We start from the raw sequence: 20111 nt of genomic DNA, 5'->3' as shown, positions 1-20111 counted from the left end.
ATGGCCACCGCCACGAGAACAGGAGGAAACGGTGAGTGCATCTCATGTCCCTGGGTTGCCTGAATCTTGTGAACATGGGATGGCAGTGTCTGGTTCCATCCTGGAAACCTTCACAACCGTTTACATAGGCCCAAGATTCATGGATTGTTCCTAATTCTGGGACTTTGCTTAACATGGATCTAGACTGCATTAAGCCACTTTATTTGAATTAAATCAGCTTGATTTGGCTATTTATTTATTTATCGTGTCAGTGTAACCAGTCGATTATATCACATTTCTAACAGAACAAAGCAAAAATAACAGAAACATACAAAATTTGTGAGTTTGGTAGTTGATTAAATGTCCTTTGACCAGTATCTGGCAACTTGGAGTGCTTCTGGTGTTGCTGCCATGGTGTTGCTGCTATTGATTTGGCTGCCATGGAAGTGCTTTTCACTCTAAGTGGTCAGCTTAGATGTGTCCAAGGTTTTAGGAAAAGATGATGGTGCTTGGCAAAGTGAAAAACAATCGAAAAGAAGAATACGTATCGTGGATTAATTAAATTACAACCACCACTTTGGCCACTTAATAAAAAGACAGGAAAGCTTAGAGAATACAATGATGCTGGGAAAATGGAAGGAAAAAGGAAGAGGGGCCGACCAAGGGCAAGATGGATGGACGGTATCCTTGAAGTGACTGGCTTGACTCTGAAGGAGCTGGGGGTGACAATGGCCAACAGAGAGCTCTGGCGTGGGCTGATCCATAAGATCACAAAGACTCGGAAGCGACTGAACAAATAAACAACAAACAACAAAGCCACAGCCCTGAGTTTGCAAGACATGAGCAGGACTGTAAATGACAGCGGTTGCTGTAAGTTGCCATAAGTTGAAGCTGACTTGATAGTAAAAAAACAATACTTCAAAATATAATGGACTTGGAGCAGGCCCGTAGCCAGGATTTTGATTCGGAGGGGTGGGGGGGCTGAGTCTGAGAGAGGATCTACCCTAGCAAACCTCCCAATACTCCCATGCATATGGGATATATTGAGCATGGTGATCAGATGATGCTATGAATAAACGTAACAGTTTAAATAATATATCAATAAGGCCTTCTCGCGGACCACCCTGAGAATTGGGGGGGGGGGTGAAGCCCCTCAAGCCCCTCCCCTCCGGCTACATACCTGACTTGGAGACATACTTAGAGAAGAGTAATTGGAGTGCTAGATTGGGGAGGGCTCTGTGTGTGTGTCTGTTTGTCTCTCTGGGACTCAATTTACCAGTATGTGATATCTACAGAAAAACTAGGAAAAACACAGCCATTGCTAAGAGTCTCTAATCACAAAATGGCATGTTCCCTCTTCTGATTTTGGGAAGTTCCAGAACGGGGGGCAGCCAAAATTCGGTACCAAAAACAGCGTGGGGTTTCCCTGAATTGCACGCCCCTACTACATACCTCAGGCATAGTCTACTTGAAAGACACTATTTTCCCATAAGAGTCTGCCGAATCTCTACAATACACAGGGGAGGCACATTTTTTATCCCACAGCCTTCAAGGGTTGGTGAGAACTCTTTCCCTAGGGACGTTAAGATGGCTGCTTTTTTGTTTTCCTTTCAGTAACAGGTTAAGACCTTTCTCTTTCTGTAAACTCTTGAAAAGTTATTTTAGGAAAAATGCATTTTGCACTGCTATATTGGTTTTCACCTGTTTTAAAATAAAATTTTAATTGGTTTTAATTCTGATCTTAATCTTAAATTTGCATGTTTTTCTGTATGATGTGCTTTGTTTAATTCTCTTTTTGTCAGCCACCTTGAGTCCTAGCCTGGGAGAAAGGTAGGATATAAATAAAGTAATGGATGATTTTTTTTTCATGTCAGGAACAACTTGAGAAACTGCAAGTCGCTTTTGGTGTGAGAGAATTGGCCATCTGCAAAAACGCTGCCCAGGGGACACCCAGATGTTTTGATGTTTTACCATCCTTGTGGGAGGCTTCTGTATGGGGAGCTGGAGCCGATAGAGCTCATTCACACTCTCCTCGAATTTGAACCTCCAACCTGTCAGTCTTCAGTTCTGCCGGCACAAGGATTTAACCCATTGCACCACTGGGGGCCACTACTGCGATCGTAATTTTTCCTGATCTATTGTGTTAACACTGTAGTTTTCTTATTCTAATAAATAATATATAATTCCTTATGTTACTTGCATCAATTTATTTATTTATATTGAAAACGCACACTCTTTGCCTCCATTCTTTGAAGTTTTACCATCCTTGTGAGAGGCTTCTCTCATGTCTCTGCATGGGGAGCTGGAGCTGGCAGAGGGAGCTCATCTGCGCTCTCACCGGATTTGAACCTCCGACCTGTCAGCCTTCAGTCCTGTTGGCACAAGGGTTTAACCCATTGCACCACTGGAGGCTCCAATGGATGGATGGAAATGGAGGACAGAATCCAAAGTACCAGAGTGTTTTAGCCTGATGCTCTGGCTTTCAGTAATTTACGGACAGCAACAGCCATTCATTTCAGTCTTTTAAAACTAACTGGGCAGGGGGAGAAGCCTGTGCAAAAACTAAGAAGGAGAAAAGGTTGTTTGGGAAATCTCAGTGGACTTGACTTGTATCCAGTCTGACCTGATCTGGCCCATGACTTGAGGTTCCCCCCATCCCTACTCTTGCCAGTTCTTGAGACTTATAGAAACTTAATAGACTCTGGAGGTATTTGATGAGGAAACATCAGCTTCATACAACTCTCATCTAGAAGAAATTTGCCTCCCTTTACTTTTGGCATCTGAGAACACTGGGTTCTTTGAATAGACTTTTTGTATGCGAGGATTACTTTTTGAAAAACCTGGCTGCTCCTGTAAGGCCAATTCCCTCCTTAACATCTCCAGGGAGTCTCCAGCAAGCACCAACATGCTCTAATAATTTCCACAGTCCCTGACACCATGGCCATTTGGCCCTCTGACACCCCCCACCACAAATGCCAAGATATAAAGCACAGAGCAAAGACCCAACCCTCTCTTGCACAATGGACCCAGCTGTTTGGCCTAGAGCCCTCCGAGCTGGGATTCCCGCCCAGGCCTCAGCATTTCCCTTCACACAGCGCAGCTTTGTTCCGCAGGAGGCTTTGGGGAAGGCGGTGGGGGTGGCATTGAGCAGGCCAGATTTTAAAGAGCAGCTGTTTAAAATAAGAACAACCCCAGGCAAAATCGGAGATGGTAGCAGGCGCAGCACTTGAGGAAATAGTGGTCTGTTGCAGAGCCCTTGTCACCTTTGATGGGTAACAGATTGGGGGTGGCACCTGGCATCCACTGGTCCAAATCTGTCTCCTTCCTAATGATCATCCCCAGAGGGAAATAGAAGCATGGAAAAGCTGCAGTGTTGAAGAGATGAGATAGTATCCTATTTTGAAAGATAGAGAAGTTTAGTCAGGGACCAATCTTCCCTTCCTTTGGAACTGCCTCCCGTCATAAATAATGCTGACTAGCAAAACACTCATTTATTTTAGTGTGTTGTTCTACATGCTTATCTCTGTGGGTAGGTGCCACCTCCAACTTGGCACCCAGAAGAGCTGTGCCTATGACAACACTCGCATTCTGAAATTGCTCTCTAAGCAGGCGGAAAAGAGAGGAGAAGAAGCACATTGTTACAGCATTACTGAAACAACAAGGCTCACATGTGCATCAAAACATGGGGGACAGCAAAGTGAGTGGCAGCAGAAGGAGGGAATAGTCCAGTTCTTCCAAATGCATACATTTAAGTCTTCCTTAACTTGGTGTTCTCCAAACATTTGGGATTCTGATGCTCATCCAGTCCAGCCACTTAAACCACAACATTCACCATCTCCAGCCACATGAGTAGTGATGGTGGTCTTAGTTCAATATATGTGAACTTCACCTGGGAATAGTGGTTCAATTAGAATAAAGTGGTTCTCAACCTGGGGGTTGCAACCCCTAGAGGGGTCGATCCACAATTTGTGAGGGGTTGTGCCACTGCCTCCTTCAGCCCCACCTCTGGGCCCCCTCTGCCAGCCACACTGCCAGCTGAGCTGCCTTCCCTTCTCTCACAGAGTGCTGGTATCATTTTTTTCTGCTCAGGAACTGATATCCAGGAACACATGTACTTATCTGAGACATAGTTGTATATGAATTTATTAGCACCTGGAACTGTTTAACTTATATCTAAATATGCTACAATTTCTTACCTGTTCTGTATTTGTCGGGACATGAGTCCTGTGTTCTTCCTGTCTATCTAAACAAAATTCTGTTAAATATGTTCATTGCATATCTCTAGACTGCTCAGGGATTATAGGGCAATTTACAACAAGTAAAAAACATTTAAAATAATTCATACAAAGATTAATAACTAATAATATTTCCTTATTTCCAGACTTTCCTCCAATCATTTCAGAATGGAACATGTAGCTTTTCTTCCTTCCCACTTTAATTTCATAATAACAAATCTATGAGTTAGATTAGTAGAAAACAGTGACAGGCTCAAGAGTTTCATGGTGTACCAGACACTAGAACCTGGATCTCACAAGCCTCCATTCAACAATATAACCAGGTGATGGGCAACTTGTGGTCCTTCAGCTATTGCTATATTGCAGCTCCCATTGCTCTATGCCAACTTGGATAGTGATGAGGGATAATGGGATAAGTTGTAGTCCATCAGTGTGTGGAGGTCCACACACCAACATTCCTCATCATTCGTTGTATTGGTTAAGACTGCTAGGAATTGTAGTTCAACAGCATCAGCACATACTTCCAACTACAGAATAGTCGGAACCGTTTGACCGGGGATCACTTGATCAGGGACCAATTGACTTGGGATCACTGGATCAGGGACCACTTGACCAGGGACCACTTTGACTAGGGACCACTCTCCAACATTAGCACCAAAAAGGTTACAAATCAGTTGTTGGTCAACTTTAGATTCAGTTTGGTTATTTGAGGTGTTGATTCAGAAAATTGCATTGGATAGACTACATCAGCTCTAGTTTCTGATACAGAACATATGCCATCCAGTAGTTGACATCTGCTTGCCCACAGAAAACAGTATTTAATAAGTCTCGGCACTATAAGAGGGTTTCGCAAGGCCAGTCGCTCTTGTTGCAACTGTGTAGTCCACAGACCATATTTTAGTTCTTGTGGACTACTGGTGGTCCACGGAATAGAACAATGTGAACACAGTTTGGATAGGATGGGCAATTTGGATAATCCCATAACCTGGTTCTGGGAAGTGTCTAACAGCTGTGGTTAGAGATTCATTGAGATGTCAAATGATTAGTTAATTCATTAAGGTAATCATGATATTAAAAGTATGCTTCTTATAACTATTTTCTTGTCTGCACTTTAAACATTACAGTCATAGTATATGTTCATCTACATAAGTCCCAGATTTGTGAACATGGTGGGGTAATTGTGGTAGGGATTTCTGAAGCAGGACCAGAAATTGTTTCCAGCCCTAGTTAAGGATAGTCAAAGGTGAGGAACGTTAGGAGTTGTAGTCCAACAACATTTGGAAGGCCATACCTTCCTTAGCCCTGCCATGCTCATTTTCTGGATGCCATTTTGACTGAAGGGTAGAACAAAAATCCTACAAATGAATAAGTCAGCATTATAACAGAAACCAGTTATAAACATGTCATGGAAGAAGTGCCTTCGGTGGTGACTGTATGGACCTCCTGATATGACTATATTTGGGGTTCCCAGTATTCCTTGCCATTTGCTTGATGGGAGCTGCAGTCCAAAAATATCCCAAAAATGTCACTGCTGATAGGGTTGGATCCTAATTTAGTGGAACTTTATAAAACCAGGACAGAGAGAAGGATCTGGCTATAAATTCTGTGCAAACAGACCAGTGGCTGGTTTTTCCATTGGTTTTCCTTCTGAAACTTCCTGACACAGAGACACTTATTGGTGCTTTTTTTCATGCAAGGAAAGGTGGTATACAGGCTTGTAGCCGGGGTGGGGGGTGGGGGCTTCAGCCCCCCCCCCCAAATTCTCATGGTGGTTCGCGAAAAGGCCTTACTGGTGCATTATTATTATGTTTATTCATATCATGATCTGATAACCATGCTCAATATATCCCATATGCATGAGGGTATTGGGGTAATGATACAAAAGGTTTGCTAGGCTAGACCCTCTTTCACTCAGACTCAGCCCCCCCAAAACTCAGCCCCCCCCGAACCCCCCTGAAAAAAATTCAGCCCCCCCCCCCCCGCCCGAAACGAAATCCTGACTACGGGCCTGGTGGTATATGTCAAATACATCTGTCCTAAAGTGTCAAAATAACTCCAATAAATGGAATTGCATCACAGAAGAAAGTCCACATCTGGAGATCCATCCTCCTGCTCCCTTGGATGTTTTTTGGACTCTATTGCTGGAAAAACATTGCCCCCTTCAGGCCATATCCTAAATCTCCTGACAAACACTCCTGAATTTTACCTACCCACCCATCTCTTTTTTGTACAAATGAGCACAGCCATTAAAGGGAGCACATTTTTTTAAGTAAAAGTAAAGAAGCTCCAAACTGAAACTCTATCTTTCAATCTGCTTTTGGTTTTCTGTGTTAACAGAGACATTGGATCGGTTTTCCTACTATACTTCGGAATGTAGCGGATGCAAAAATGTTAGTATGCTGTCTTCTATGGATCATCAATTGGAATTGATTGATCACTATATACAAAAATGATGCTATATGAACCAAGAATTGTCTCTTGATTTCAGGAATGAATACACATGAAATCCTTGAGGCAATTGGGCCACCTGTAGTACAACCTTCCTCTTTTCTAACTGGGGTTGGATCTACACTGACATATAATCCAGTATCTGATCTGCTTTGAACTATCTGCTTTGAACTGGATTGTATGGATCTACACTGCCATATCAGGTAATCTGTGATCAGAAACTGGATTATATGGCAGAGTAGATGCTGCCCGCCTCTCACTTTAAAAGCATTTCTGTCTTTTTTTGAGTGAGTCATGTCTTTGTATTACATTTTCAAAGTATGTCAGCTGCAATTTAGCCATCTTTCCTTTTAGTGATAGTTCAGACTTGATTTGGTCTAAAATCTATTTATGTTGTTAGCCTTCCATAATATCTGTTGAGATCTCCTCCAGCCTCCACAATAAAGTGACTCCTTTCCTGAAAGCTTTCTTAATTGTTCAGCTTTTTCAAGCATAGAAACTGGAAGTACTAATGTGTAGAATGAAGATTCCAAGTTTGGTAACTTTACATGTGAGGGTCTTCTCCACTTGTGCCACAGCTGGCCTTTCAAGGGTGCATCTTTGCATTACAAATTTTGCGGTTTATTTATTTTTATTTTGTTTGCTTTTCCCTGCCTTTCTTCTTATGGGGACTCAAGGTGCCTGACAATCACACAACCTGGTCACAGCTTAATACACTTTAATAATAATAATAATAATAATAATAATAATAATAACAACAATAATAATACACTTTATTTATATTCTGCTTTATCTTTCCAAAGGGACTCAAGGTGGATTACATTTTTATATATATAAGGCAAACATTCAGTGCCCTTTTTACACAGACAACAATGACATACAATACACAGCCTCTGGCATCTGGAGGCGATGCTCAACTCTGGCCATGGGGAGGTGTTTTTGTTCCATTTTTACTTCCTGAGGAGTCTGTTGTCCATAAACTCCAATTGCATTACTGGCATGTCTGCATTGTGAGTCCTTTTACCTCCCCGCCGAGGCGGTATCTATTGTTCTACTCACATTACATGCTTTCAAACTTATGTAGGTAGAAGCTAGGGCTGATAGCTGGAGCTCACCCTGACTCTCGGCTTCGAACTGCTAAACCCTCCGATCATCAGATTTTCTGCAGGTAGCGGTTCTTAAAACAGAGCAAATAAAAAAGTATTAAAATTAAATTGTACTGTGTAGATTTAGGTTAAAATATAACAAATACAATTAAAATTACATTTAGAATTCAAAATTCTCCTTCCTTCCAGAACTCCACTGCTTAAACTGCTATGGTTCAGTGCTATGGAATTATAGTATTTGTAGTTTGGTTATCGCCTTTGTTTATTGATGTGCTGTGGACTTGGCCTCATGTAAGCCGCACTGAGTCCCTTGGGGAGATGGTAGCGGGGTACAAATAAAGTTTTATTATATTATTATTATTTAGCAATAAGGCTAAAGAGCTTAATAAAACTAAAATCCTCATGATTCTATAGCATTGATACATCGCAGTTCAAGTAGTGTCAAACAGCATTAATTCTACAGTGTGGATCCACCCCAACTCATAACCTTTTCCTGATTTCAGTCTCTACACTAATTGATGTTTGAACCAAGGTATAGAAAATGTTTGCATTATTTCAGTGTTTTCTTCATAGCCAACTGTAACCTTCATTTTGCATTTTCTGGGACTACAACCCCAAGTATTCGTGGGCTAATGGTTGTGGTGGCTTGGAGATTCTGGTAGTTGTAGTCCCAATTTACACTTTTTATGAGTGTAGCCCTGAAAAAATTCCATATAGCAAGGATCAGGAACAACCGATGGGGAAGGTGCTTAGTGCTTACAAGGAGTGCTCCACCAGGCTGCCAGCATTACTTCTTCTATTTTCCTTCACTTCTTTTAGACTCTTGGGATCAATGTAGATTACAGAAGGAGGGCACAAGTTCCTGTATCAGGAGAAAAGCAGGAAAAAACAAACAAACAAACTCTCCCCAGCACTGAAAACAGACTCATTTTCTCAGTTTTGGGGAAAATAGATTATCTTGATTTATAGATGCTGTGTTTAGAAAGGGCTACTCAGCCAGCTTTAACCATGAATTTTAAACTCACATCTTATATTCACTATATTTTAATCTTTGTTAGCACTGTGGGTTAAACTGCCAGCTACAGAAAATGTGCTGTCGCACGCTGGGCCTGTGCATTAGACTGTAGACAGGACATAAATTCTGTGTGCCCAATGGGACGCCGGGGCTGCCTCAGATTAAAGGCCCTTGGATTCCCCCAAACAGAGTTCTGTAGAGGCTTAAAGTAAATCCCACGAAGTTCTTTATTGATGAAAACAAACAGGTACTTTAACGGTTTTCTTAACAGTCTATAGGCTCTTTCAATCTTGTCCACTGGGAACAGGCACTATCTTCTTAACTGTAATTAACTAATGGGGAAATCCTAACTTCTAATCTGGGCAGTCTGTACTTGCCTCTGTTGACGTGGAGCCCCTGCACCCGGTACCAACTGCGTCTGGCTTCTGCGAGAGACCCTTATCAGACAGAGCTTTGTAGACATCCAGAGAAAAAGAAGGAGTTCAGGTTGCTGTGATGGCCGGCTGAAGTCCCTCAGCCAAGCTGTGGGCCTTTTCTCCCCTGCCAAGCTGTAGGCTGTAGGCTGAATATCTCCCCGGCCAAGCCGTAGAAGACGAAGCTTTCTACAGGAGCTACTTCATTTTATGTCCTGTGCGAAAGGCTTCTCTGTGAGAACTGACTCAAAAAGGCTCCTATTCCCTCCAAAACTCAAAAAGGGGCGGGACCAGGGAACCTAACTATAATTGGCAGGTGGCTTACCCTATGATTGCAGCCTATAACAGGAAGCCACCCTGCTGCAAAATCCCAAGCCTGGGATTGCAAACAAACATTAACTGCAAAGCAAACAAAATAGGAGCTCCTGGTACAGCTGTACCAGCACAGAAAATCTTCCCAACCAGATGATTGGCAGTTCAAGCTGTGGGTGGGGTGAGCTCCCACTGTCAAACCTAGCTTCTGCTTACCTAGGGGTTCGAGAATAGCAATGTGAGTAGATAAATAGGTACCACTGTGGCGGGGAGGTAAAATGCACCCCTGGAGACATGCTGGCAATTTGATCAGGAAGCTGGACAACAGGCTCCTCAGCATGGAAAAATGGAACAACAGCACCTCCCCATGGCCGAGGCAAGCATAGCCTCCAGATACCAGAAATGAAAAAGAGGGAAGCCTTGCCATTGTGTATGTATTGTCTGTCTTTGTTAATTGTTTAACAGCATTGAATGAATGGGTTTCAAGCTACATACAAATTCAACTTAAGAACAAATAGTACCATTTCATTATCTGGGCAGAGGCCACAAGGGGGTGCTAAAAAGAGAAGGATCATCATCAAAATCTTCTTCTTCTTCTTCTTCTTCTTCTTCTTCTTCTTCTTCACCTTCTCCTTCTCCTTCTCCTTCATTTATTTATTTATATCCTGCCAATATCTCCCAAAAGGAATTCGGGGTGGCTTACAAGGCACTACAAGTGTAGTATATAACATAAATGGTACATGAGAATAAAAACAATATCCCATGGAGATATAAAAACAACCACTAATCTAGTGTTTCTCAATCTGGGGGTCGGGACCCCTAAGGGAGTTGCGAGGGGGTGTTAGAGGGGTCACCAAAGACTATCAGAAAACAGTTTTTTCTGTTGGTCATGGGGGTTCTGTGTGAGAAATTTGGCTCAATTCTATAATTCGTGGGGTTCAGAATGCTCTTTGATCGTAGGTGAACTATAAATCCCAGCAACTACAACTCCCAAATGTCAAGGTCTATTTCCCCCAAACTCCACCATTGTTCACATTTGGGCATATAGAGTATTGGTGCCAAGTTTGGTCCAGATTCATCATTGTTTGAGTCCGCAGTGCTCTCTGGATGTAGGTGAACTACAACTCCAAAATTCAAGGTCAATGCCCACCAAACCCTTCCAGTATTTTCTCTTGGTCGTGGGAGTTCTGTGTGCCAAGACTGATTCAATTCTATCGCTGGTGGAACTACAACTCCCAAATGACAAAATCAATTCCCCTGCCACCCCCCACCCCCCCAATCCCACCAGTATTAAAATTTGGGGGTATTGGATATTTTTGCTAAATTTGGTCCAGTGAATGAAAATACATTCGGCATATTGGAAATGTACATTACGATTCATAACAGTAGCAAAATTGCAGTTATGCAGTAGCAACGGAAATAATTTTATGGTTGGGGGTCACCACAACATGAGGAACTGTGTTAAGGGGTCGCGACATTCGGAAGGTTTAGAAACAGTGAAATAGTCCATTTTTTGGGGGGGTGGGATGAAGGAATTAAACCATTTCCCCGTTTCCCTGTTATTCCCCCCACCTATGTCACCGTCATAACAACCATTGTTTATGATATGGGAAAGGGGGGCGGCGGGCAGCGGGAAATAACCAGTGAAAATGGGGACAATGGTTTTCCACCTTCGACTTGTTCCCTGGATTTGAACTGCCCCACCTTTCATTCAGCAACTTAAGGAGCTCAGCGGCCAACAGGGAGCATATGCTATGCTATGCTATGATATAGTAAACACGACCTTGGAGGTATCTACAGACAACACCGGCTCTTCAGCTTAGAAATGGAGATGAGCACCACCATCAGACATGGGCAAACTTGGGCTGTCCAGATGTTTTGGATTTCAACTCCCACAACAGCCTCAGGCCCCTTCCTTTTCCCCCTCAGCCACTTAAGGAAAGGATCTGAGGCTGTTGGGAATTGTGGGAGTTGAAGTCCAAAACATCTGGCAGGCTGAAGTTAAACCATGTCCCTGTTTTTCTGTTATTCCCATTGTGGAAACAACCATCATTTATGATATGGGAAAGGTGAACAATAACCTGTGAAAACTGGGGAAATGGCTTTCTTCTTTCAACTCCCCCTGCCCCGACCCCCATAAAATGGACTATCCTTCTCTCTCTAGCGCCTCCTAATGGCTTAAGCCTGGATAATGGAACAGTATCTAAAATATTATTTCTTTGATCCCCCTCCCCCCAGTTTAAGCGGCTGAGGGGAAAAAGGAAGGGGCCCGAGGCTGTTAGGAATTGTGGGAGTTGAAATCCAAAATGAATCATAGAATCAAAGAGTTGGAAGAGACCTCATGGGCCATCCAGTCCAACCCCCTGCCAAGAAGCAGGAATATTGCATTCAAATCACCCCTGACAGATGGCTATCCAGCCTCTGTTTAAAAGCTTCCAAAGAAGGAGCCTCCACCACACTCCGGGGCAGAGAGTTCCACTGCTGAACGGCTCTCACAGTCAGGAAGTTCTTCCTCATGTTCAGATGGAATCGCCTTTCCTGTAGTTTGAAGCCATTGTTCCGCGTCCTAGTCTCCAGGGAAGCAGAAAACAAGCTTGCTCCCTCCTCCCTGTGGCTTCCTCTCACATATTTATACATGGCTATCATATCTCCTCTCAGCCTTCTCTTCTTTAGGCTAAATATGCCCAGCTCCTTAAGCCGCTCCTCATAGGGCTTGTTCTCCAGACCCTTGATCATTTTAGTCGCCCTCCTCTGGACACATTCCAATTTTAGATTATAACAGCAAATTATATTTTAAGATTATAACAGCAAAACAACAGAGAGGAAACAACCAGGCACAGATTAACACCTCCCAGCAAGAGATTTTCCCAGGCTCAGGCAGGCCTTCAAATGCTAATGAAGGTGATCAGCTGAAACATTCACACCTAACTGCAGCAGGGAAGAGCTCCTTCCCCCACCCTGGTCATTCCACAGATATATAAACCCATTGTCCTAATTCCAACAGACCTCACTACCTCTGAGGATGCTTGCCATAGATGCAGGCGAAACGTCAGGAGAAATGCCTCTAGAACATGGCTCTATAGCCCGAAAAAAACCCACAAGAACCTAGTGATTCCAGCCATGAAAGCCTTCAACTGTACCTACAATTAACAGAACTCAAACAACTGGAAATCTCAAGTAAATGGGGGGAGAAGTGGGGGGGGGGATCAAATAAAACATATTTTGAATAAACATTTAAATAATTAGGTTTATTTTTATATAATTAATATGTTTTTATTTCCAACTAGCCATCCCCTGCCACACATTGCTGTGGCCCAGTCTGTGTATATGCGTTTTAGGTGTGTATATATTTGTGTATATGTGTTTGCGTATATATATGTAGTTTTGGGCATGCGTTGCAATGTAATTTTTGGGTTTTTTGGCTTTTTAAGTCTCTTCTGCTGTGTTTTCCCGAGTTTTGATGAGTGATGGTCACTCACTGGCCTGATAGGTATATTGTGTCTAAATTTGGTGTCAATTCGTCCAGCGGTTTTTGAGTTATGTTAATCCCACAAAGAACATTACATTTTTATTTATATAGAACTAGCTGTCCCCTGCCACGCATTGCTGTGGCCCAGTCTGTTGATATGGAAAATAAAGTAATGAGAAAGTGTTGGTTTCTAAAATACGTGATGTCTTTATGCTTGTGGGTAAACAGTATTTCTTGCTGTTTCTTTGTCAGTGTTGACGTGGAGAGTGTCTGGTTTGCCCACTCTGGAACATGCAATGTATAATTGTCCTTCTTTAGGGGTCCCTTTTAAGTCTATGATACTATATGTGTGTGTGTATGAATTATACCTATCTATCTATCTATCTATCTATCTGTCTATATCTATGGCTGGATGGCTCTTTGTCAGGAGGGCTTTGATTACGTTTTCTTGCCCTGATGAAGGGCGTTGGATTGGATGGCCTTAATTATTTTCCGTTGGTCATGGGGGTTCAGTGTGGGAAGTTTTCCCCGATTCTGTCATTCGTGGGGTTCAGAATGCTCTTTGATTGTAGGTGAACTGTGAATCCCAGTGACTACAACTCCCAAATGTCAAGGTCTATTTCCCCCAAACCCCATCTGTGTTCATACCTTGGGAAGTCGGATCTGGCCACGGTGGTCCATGCTCTTGTCACATCCTGATTGGATTACTGCAACGCACTCTACGTGGGGTTGCCTTTGAAGACTGCTCGGAAACTCCAACTAGTCCAGCGGGAGGCAGCCAGATTGCTCACCGGAGCGGCATACAGGGAGCATATCACCCCCGTTATGCCAGCTCCACTGGCTGCTGATCCAATTCCGAGCACAATTCAAGGTGCTGGTTTTGACCTACAAAACCCTATACGGTTCCGGCCCAGTGTATCTGTCCGAACGGATCTCCCTCTACATCCCACCTCAGAGTCTAAGATCTTCTGGGGAGGCCCTGCTCTCGACCCCGCCTTTATCACAAGTGAGACTGGCGGGGACGAGGAGCAGGGCCTTCTCGGTAGTGGCCCCCCACCTGTGGAACTCACTCCCCGGGGAGATCAGATCAGCGACTTCCCTTCTCTCATTCAGGAAAAAGCTGAAAACTTGGATGTGGGACCAGGCTTTTGGAAACTCTGGCAGCTAAAAAGAAAGACCATAATGATGGGCAAATAATGACGAAACGTATTGGACCTATGGAACTCGAAACACTGACCATGAGACTGTTTATTATTGTGCTATTGTGTTATATATTGATGTTTTTAATCTGTTAATTGTTTAATTATGTTAATTGTTTTATATATGTATGTATTTGGATAAGGGCATCGAATTGTGCCTTCTTTTTGTACGCCGCCCCGAGTTCCTCCTTGGGGGTGAGAAGGGCGGGGTATAAGTAGCAGAAATAAATAAATAATAAATATTTGGGCGTATTGAGTGCTTGTGCCAAGTTTGGTCCAGATACATCATTGTTTGAGTTCACAGTGCTCTCTGGATGTAAGTGAACTACAACTCCAAAACTCAAGGTCAATGCTCACCAAACCCTTCTAGTGTTTTCTGGTGGTCACGGGAGTCCTGTGTGGCAGGTTTGGTTCAATTCCAATATTGGTAGAGTTCAGAATGCTCTTTGATTGTAGGTGAACTATAAATCCCAGCAGCTACAATTCCCAAATGACAAAATCATAATTTTTTGAGTGATGGTCACTCCTGGTGTTGTGAGACGTTTTGTTGTCAAATTTGGTGTGATTTCGTTCATTGGTTCTTTTGTTTTTAAGGTACTCATTATGCACAGAGCATTTTTATATAGATAGATTACAGATTCATAAAAAGTGAAACAAATCTATATACATCTATATATGTATGAACCAATATAATACTTTCTAACATCTATACCAGGCATGGGCAAACTTGGGCCCTCCAGGTGTTTTGGACTTCAACTCCCACAATTCCTAACAGCCTACCGGGGGAGGCTGTTAGGAATTGTGGGAGTTGAAGTCCAAAACACCTGGAGGGCCCAAGTTTGCCCATGCCTGATCTATACAATATTTTTGGTTATTCCCTTCCCTCCTCTCACCCCTTCCAAGTGAGTTAGGCTTATTTTAATAGTAACTCTCACGCAACCAGAAACTGCCGGTTAACTGAGAGTCTACAAAGCATTGGCTTGGCCTTGCAAGAGCGAGCATTAGCTGCCATCCGCTGTGAAAGGGTGTGTACATTTCTATGTTGTTTTGGACGCTGCTGAGGGGGCCGCGCCAGAGAGGATCTGCGTGGAAGCCCTTCTCCCACTCGCGGCTCAAGACCCGACCCACTCGCGTGGGGAGGCGACTCAGGCAAGGCTCGGGTCTATCTTTGCCTTGGGCGCCCCACAGGCAAGCCCTCCCCACGCCCAGCCCGGTGGGCGGTGTCCCCGTGGGAAGAGGGAACACGATTCCTCGTGGGCCGAGCAACGGAAGGGGAGAAGGAGCCACAAACGTCGCGCGTGGATCGTTCCTTCCTTGCTCCGCTTCGGAAAAGGCGAGTAAGTTCAAGGCGAGTGTGGGGCTGGGGAGGTGGGGGGGGGGCTCTCCTTCCCATAGTTAGTTAACCCCCACTTGCTTACTGGGTTTGTTGCCATGAGCCAAACCCTGTTGCCTTTTGGGATCTGTGCAATTCGAGCCCTTTAACTCGCCAGGTTCCATGTTGCAGACTGCTGGGCTTTGTAGTTTGGTGAGACTGAGACATCAGAAAAAACAAAAACAAAAAAACCCTTGCAAAACGACCATTGCTAGGATTCCACAGCCTTGAGTCAAAGCTGTTGTCAAACTGCATGAATTATCGAGCCGTTCAGCAGTGGAACTCTCTGCCCCGGAGTGTTGAGGAGTCTCCTTCTTTGGAAGTCTTAAACAGAGGCTGGATGTATTGTCAAAGGCTTTCATGGGTTGTTGTAGGTTTTTTCGGGCTATATGGCCGTGGTCTAGAGGCATTCTCTCCTGACGGCTGGATGGCCATCTGTCGGGGGTGGTTTGAATGTAATTTTCCTGCTTTTTGGCAGGGGATTGGACTAGATGGTTCACGAGGTCTCTTCCAACTCTATGATTCTATTATTTGAGGCCTAAACGAGCACTATGCTGTTGAACTTGCTGACTGAAAGGTCACAGATTCAAATCCGGAGCGCTGCATGAGCTCCCACTGTTAGCCTCAGCTTCTGTCAACCTAGCAGTTCAAAAACAAAGCCCCCAGTGGTGCAATGGGTCAATCCCTTGTGCCGGCAGGACGGACTTGGAGGTTCAAATCCGGGGAGATCATGGATGAGCTCCCTCTGTCAGCTTCAGCTCCCCATGAGAGGACAGGAGAGAAGCCTCCCCCAAGGATGGTAAAACTTCAAAACATCTGGACGTCCGCTGGGCAGCGTCTTTGCAGGTGGCCAATTCTCTCACACCAAAAGGGACTTGCAATTTCTCAAGTCGCTCCTGACACGAAAAAAAGAATCAAAAACATGCAAATGTGAGTAGATCAATAGGTACTGCTCTGGTAGGAAGGTAACCGCACTCCATGCAGTCCACCAGTGTTCACATTTGGGCATATTGAGTATTTGTGCCAAGTTTGGTCCAGATCCATCATTGTTTGAGTCCATAGTGCTCTCTGGATGTAGGTGAACTACAAATCCAAAAGTCCAGGTCAATGCCCACCAAACCCTTCCAGTATTTTCTCTTGGTCATGGGAGTTCTGTGTGCCAAGTTTGGTTCAATTCCATCATTGGTGGAGTTCAGGATGCTCTTTGATTGTAGGTGAACTATAAATCCCAGCAACCACAACTCCCAAATGATGATTCTCCTTCTTTGGAAACTTTTAAACAGAAGCTGGATGGCCATCTGTTGGGGGTGCTTTGAATGCAATTGTCCTGCTTCTTGGCAGGGGGTTGGACTAGATGGCCCATGAGGTCTCTTCCAACTCTATGATTCTATGATTCATCCCTGCTGGAATGGGGGAGGAAAGCCCTTCCAGGGTCTCCAAGATCACATTGAGATCTTGTGGGGGAGATCTGCTCTGTTGGAGTCATCCCAGGGCTTGCCTTGTTTTGCTTGGTCAAAAGTCTCTGCCTCTGTAAGAGCTCTCGGATAGGAAACAAGTCAACAGGTGAAGCCTTGAACTATATCACATTACACTCTGGGAAAGACTTCTCCTGTGCAGTGTTTCCACACTGGGAGTGGGGGGTGGGAATGACATGCATCAGTGTTTCTCAACCTTCCTAATGCCGCGACCCCTTAATACAGTTCCTCATGTTGTGGTGACCCCTGATCATAAAATTACGAGGGTTGAATGAAAAGTAATGCCTCCACCTTCATTACTTGGGTTTGGATGGGAATCTATATAAATACAAATGTAATGTTTGTTTATGGGATTAACATAACTCAAAAACCACTGGATGAATTGACACCAGATTTGGACACAATATACCTATCAGGCCAAAAAGTGACCATCACTCATAAAAACATTGAAAAACATAGCAGAAGAGACTTAAAAAGCCAAAAATTAAAAAATGCATTACAACGCATGCGCAAAACTACCTATGTAAACGCGCGCACACACATATATGCACATATACATAAATATACACACATAAAACACATATACGCAGACTGGGCCACAGCAATGCATGGCAGGGGACAGCTAGTATTTTAATAAATCAAATGCAGAAATAATCCTTAGAATTGGGTTGTTGTAGGTTTTTCGGGCTATATGGCCATGTTCTAGAGCAGTGTTTCTCAACATTCCTAATGACACAACCCCTTAATACAGTTCCTCATGTTGTGGTGGCCCCCAAAAATAACATTATTGTCGTTGCTACTTCATAACTGTAATTTTGCTCCTGTTATGAATCGTCATGTACATATCTGATATGCAGAATGTATTTTCATTCACTGGACCACATTTGGCACAAATACCCAACATGCCCAAATTTGAATACTGGTGGGATTTGGGGGGAGGGGGTGTTGATTATGTCATTTGGGAGTTGTAGTTGCTGGGATTTATAGTTCACCTCCAATCAAAGAGCATTCTGAACTCCACCAACAATGGAATTGAACCAATCTTGGTGCATAGAACTCCCATGACCAACAGAAAATACTGGAAGGGTTTGGTGGGTATTGACCTTGAGTTTTGGGACTTGTACTTCACCTGGACCAAACTTGGCACAAATACTCAATATGCCCAACTATGAAAACTAGTGGACTGCATGGAGTGCGGTTACCTTCCTACCGGAGCGGTACCTATTGATCTACTCACATTTGCATGTTTTTGATTTTTTTTGTGTGTGTCAGGAGCGACTTGAGAAATTGCAAGTCACTTTTGGTGTGAGAGAATTGGCCAACTGCAAAGACGTTGCCCGGTGGACGTCCAGATGTTTTGATGTTCTACCATCCTTGTGGGAGGCTTCTCTCCTGTCCCCTTATGGGGAGCTGAAGCTGACAGAGGGAGCTCATCCATGCTCTCCCCAGATTTGAACCTACAACTCTTCAGTCCTGCCGGCACAAGGGATTAACCCATTGCACCACTGGGGGCTCCATTTTTGAACTGCTAGGTTGGCAGAAGCCGAGGCTAACAGCGGGAGCTCATGGCGCTCCCAGGATTGGAATCTGTGACCTTTCAGTCAGCAAGTTCAACAGCATAGTGCTCGTTTAGGCCTAGAATAATCGAATCATGGAATCATAGAGTTGGAAGAGACCTCATGAACCATCCAGTCCAACCCCCTGCCAAGAAGCAGGAAAATCACATTCAAAGCATCCCCGACAGATGGTCATTCAGCCTCTGTTTAAAAGCCTCCAAAGAAGGAGCTTCCAAATATATTGGAAGATATATTTTTAGCCTCACATATCTCCATGGACAATAAATATAATTAGCAAGGAATTAAACTCGAATTTATATACTATTATGGCCTGTGCACTGTGCATGGGAGCCAAAGGATTTATCTGGGGGGTTATTATTATTACACCTATATGGGCCAATGAGGTAGCTGTGTTATTGATCACATATTAGTCTCTCCAGAATTTTTTCCTGTAGTAAATACCTCTAAAAACCTGGAATGCACAGAAACACTGGCTCAACTTCTTTCCTGCAGAATTAGCTGATGTCAACAAAACACTGTGTCTTTCTCACATACCATGTGACTGGAATATGAAATTAGTGCATAACTGATGGCATTGGCTGTCACGAGATGTGGTGACCATGTGGCTTGTTTAAATGGCTCGTAAGCTCATGTGGGCTACATCTTAGCCATAGGTTGTTATCAGAATTTTGCAGTTTTTTTCTGGACCTCAATATCCAACATCATCAGCATCACCTCTGATCTTATGGGCCGGAAGAGTTCTGAAAGCTGTGCTTCACAAAAGTTACTTTTTGGGTGCTGCGGTGACACAACTGGTTAACCCAGGCATGGGCAAACTTCAGCCCTCCAGGTTTTTGGTCTTCAACTCCCACAATTCCTAACACCTCCCCCAGAGCCGGAGTTGAGCACTGCCTCCTAAAGCCGGAGACGAAAGGAGAAGCCTTTGCCTTTGTCTGTGAATTTCTGTCTCATTGTATCAAGGCATTGAATCTTTGTGTATTTGTGTTTTTATATATGCTGCAATCCACTCTGAGATCCTCCAGGGAGGTAGGGCAGAATATAAGTTAACTATTGTTTTTATTTGTTGTATAACAAGATTAGTACACAGTAAACAAGATCACTATCCTGGCTTTTGTATTGGATCACACGTTGGACACTTCCCAAGTGTCTAGGACTGTGTGATGTATTGGTGAATAATGCATGCAGATCTGAGTAGAGTGGCCTTTTGCAGCTGACAAATGGTAATTTTGTCAGCGCCAATTGTTTTTAAGTGCAGGCCAAGGTCTTTAGCTACTGCACCCATTATTATTATTATTATCATTATTATTATTATTGTTATTCCAAGTTTACCTGTTAGCTGTCATGGCTGTTAGGGATGTAATAGAGGATATTGGCCTTATTGCCTTACCTGTTAGCTACCCAGAGGCTACCCCATTGGCTACCCAGACTAATATTCTCTTTCCCACTGACCACAGTGGGAAAGAGAACATTGATCTGATCCTACCAGCTGGTTCTTGCATGTTCTTTGAAAC

General features: G+C 43.6%; 1 protein-coding gene across 1 annotated transcript in view; it reads left to right on the top strand.

Moving 5' to 3' along the window:
- LOC132780621 (uncharacterized) overlaps positions 1 to 20111 on the top strand; it is a 57760-nt gene continuing 37649 nt past the window's right edge. The window contains exons 1-2 of the mRNA XM_067462406.1: positions 1 to 31; positions 15239 to 15509. Of these exons, the coding sequence (XP_067318507.1) occupies positions 1 to 31; positions 15239 to 15509 (302 nt within the window). The remainder of the gene's footprint in view (positions 32 to 15238; positions 15510 to 20111) is intronic.

This window comes from Anolis sagrei, chromosome Y, assembly GCF_037176765.1.
Source record: "Anolis sagrei isolate rAnoSag1 chromosome Y, rAnoSag1.mat, whole genome shotgun sequence".
NCBI classification, from domain to species: domain Eukaryota; kingdom Metazoa; phylum Chordata; class Lepidosauria; order Squamata; family Dactyloidae; genus Anolis; species Anolis sagrei.
This window is presented reverse-complemented; position numbering and strand designations above follow the sequence as displayed.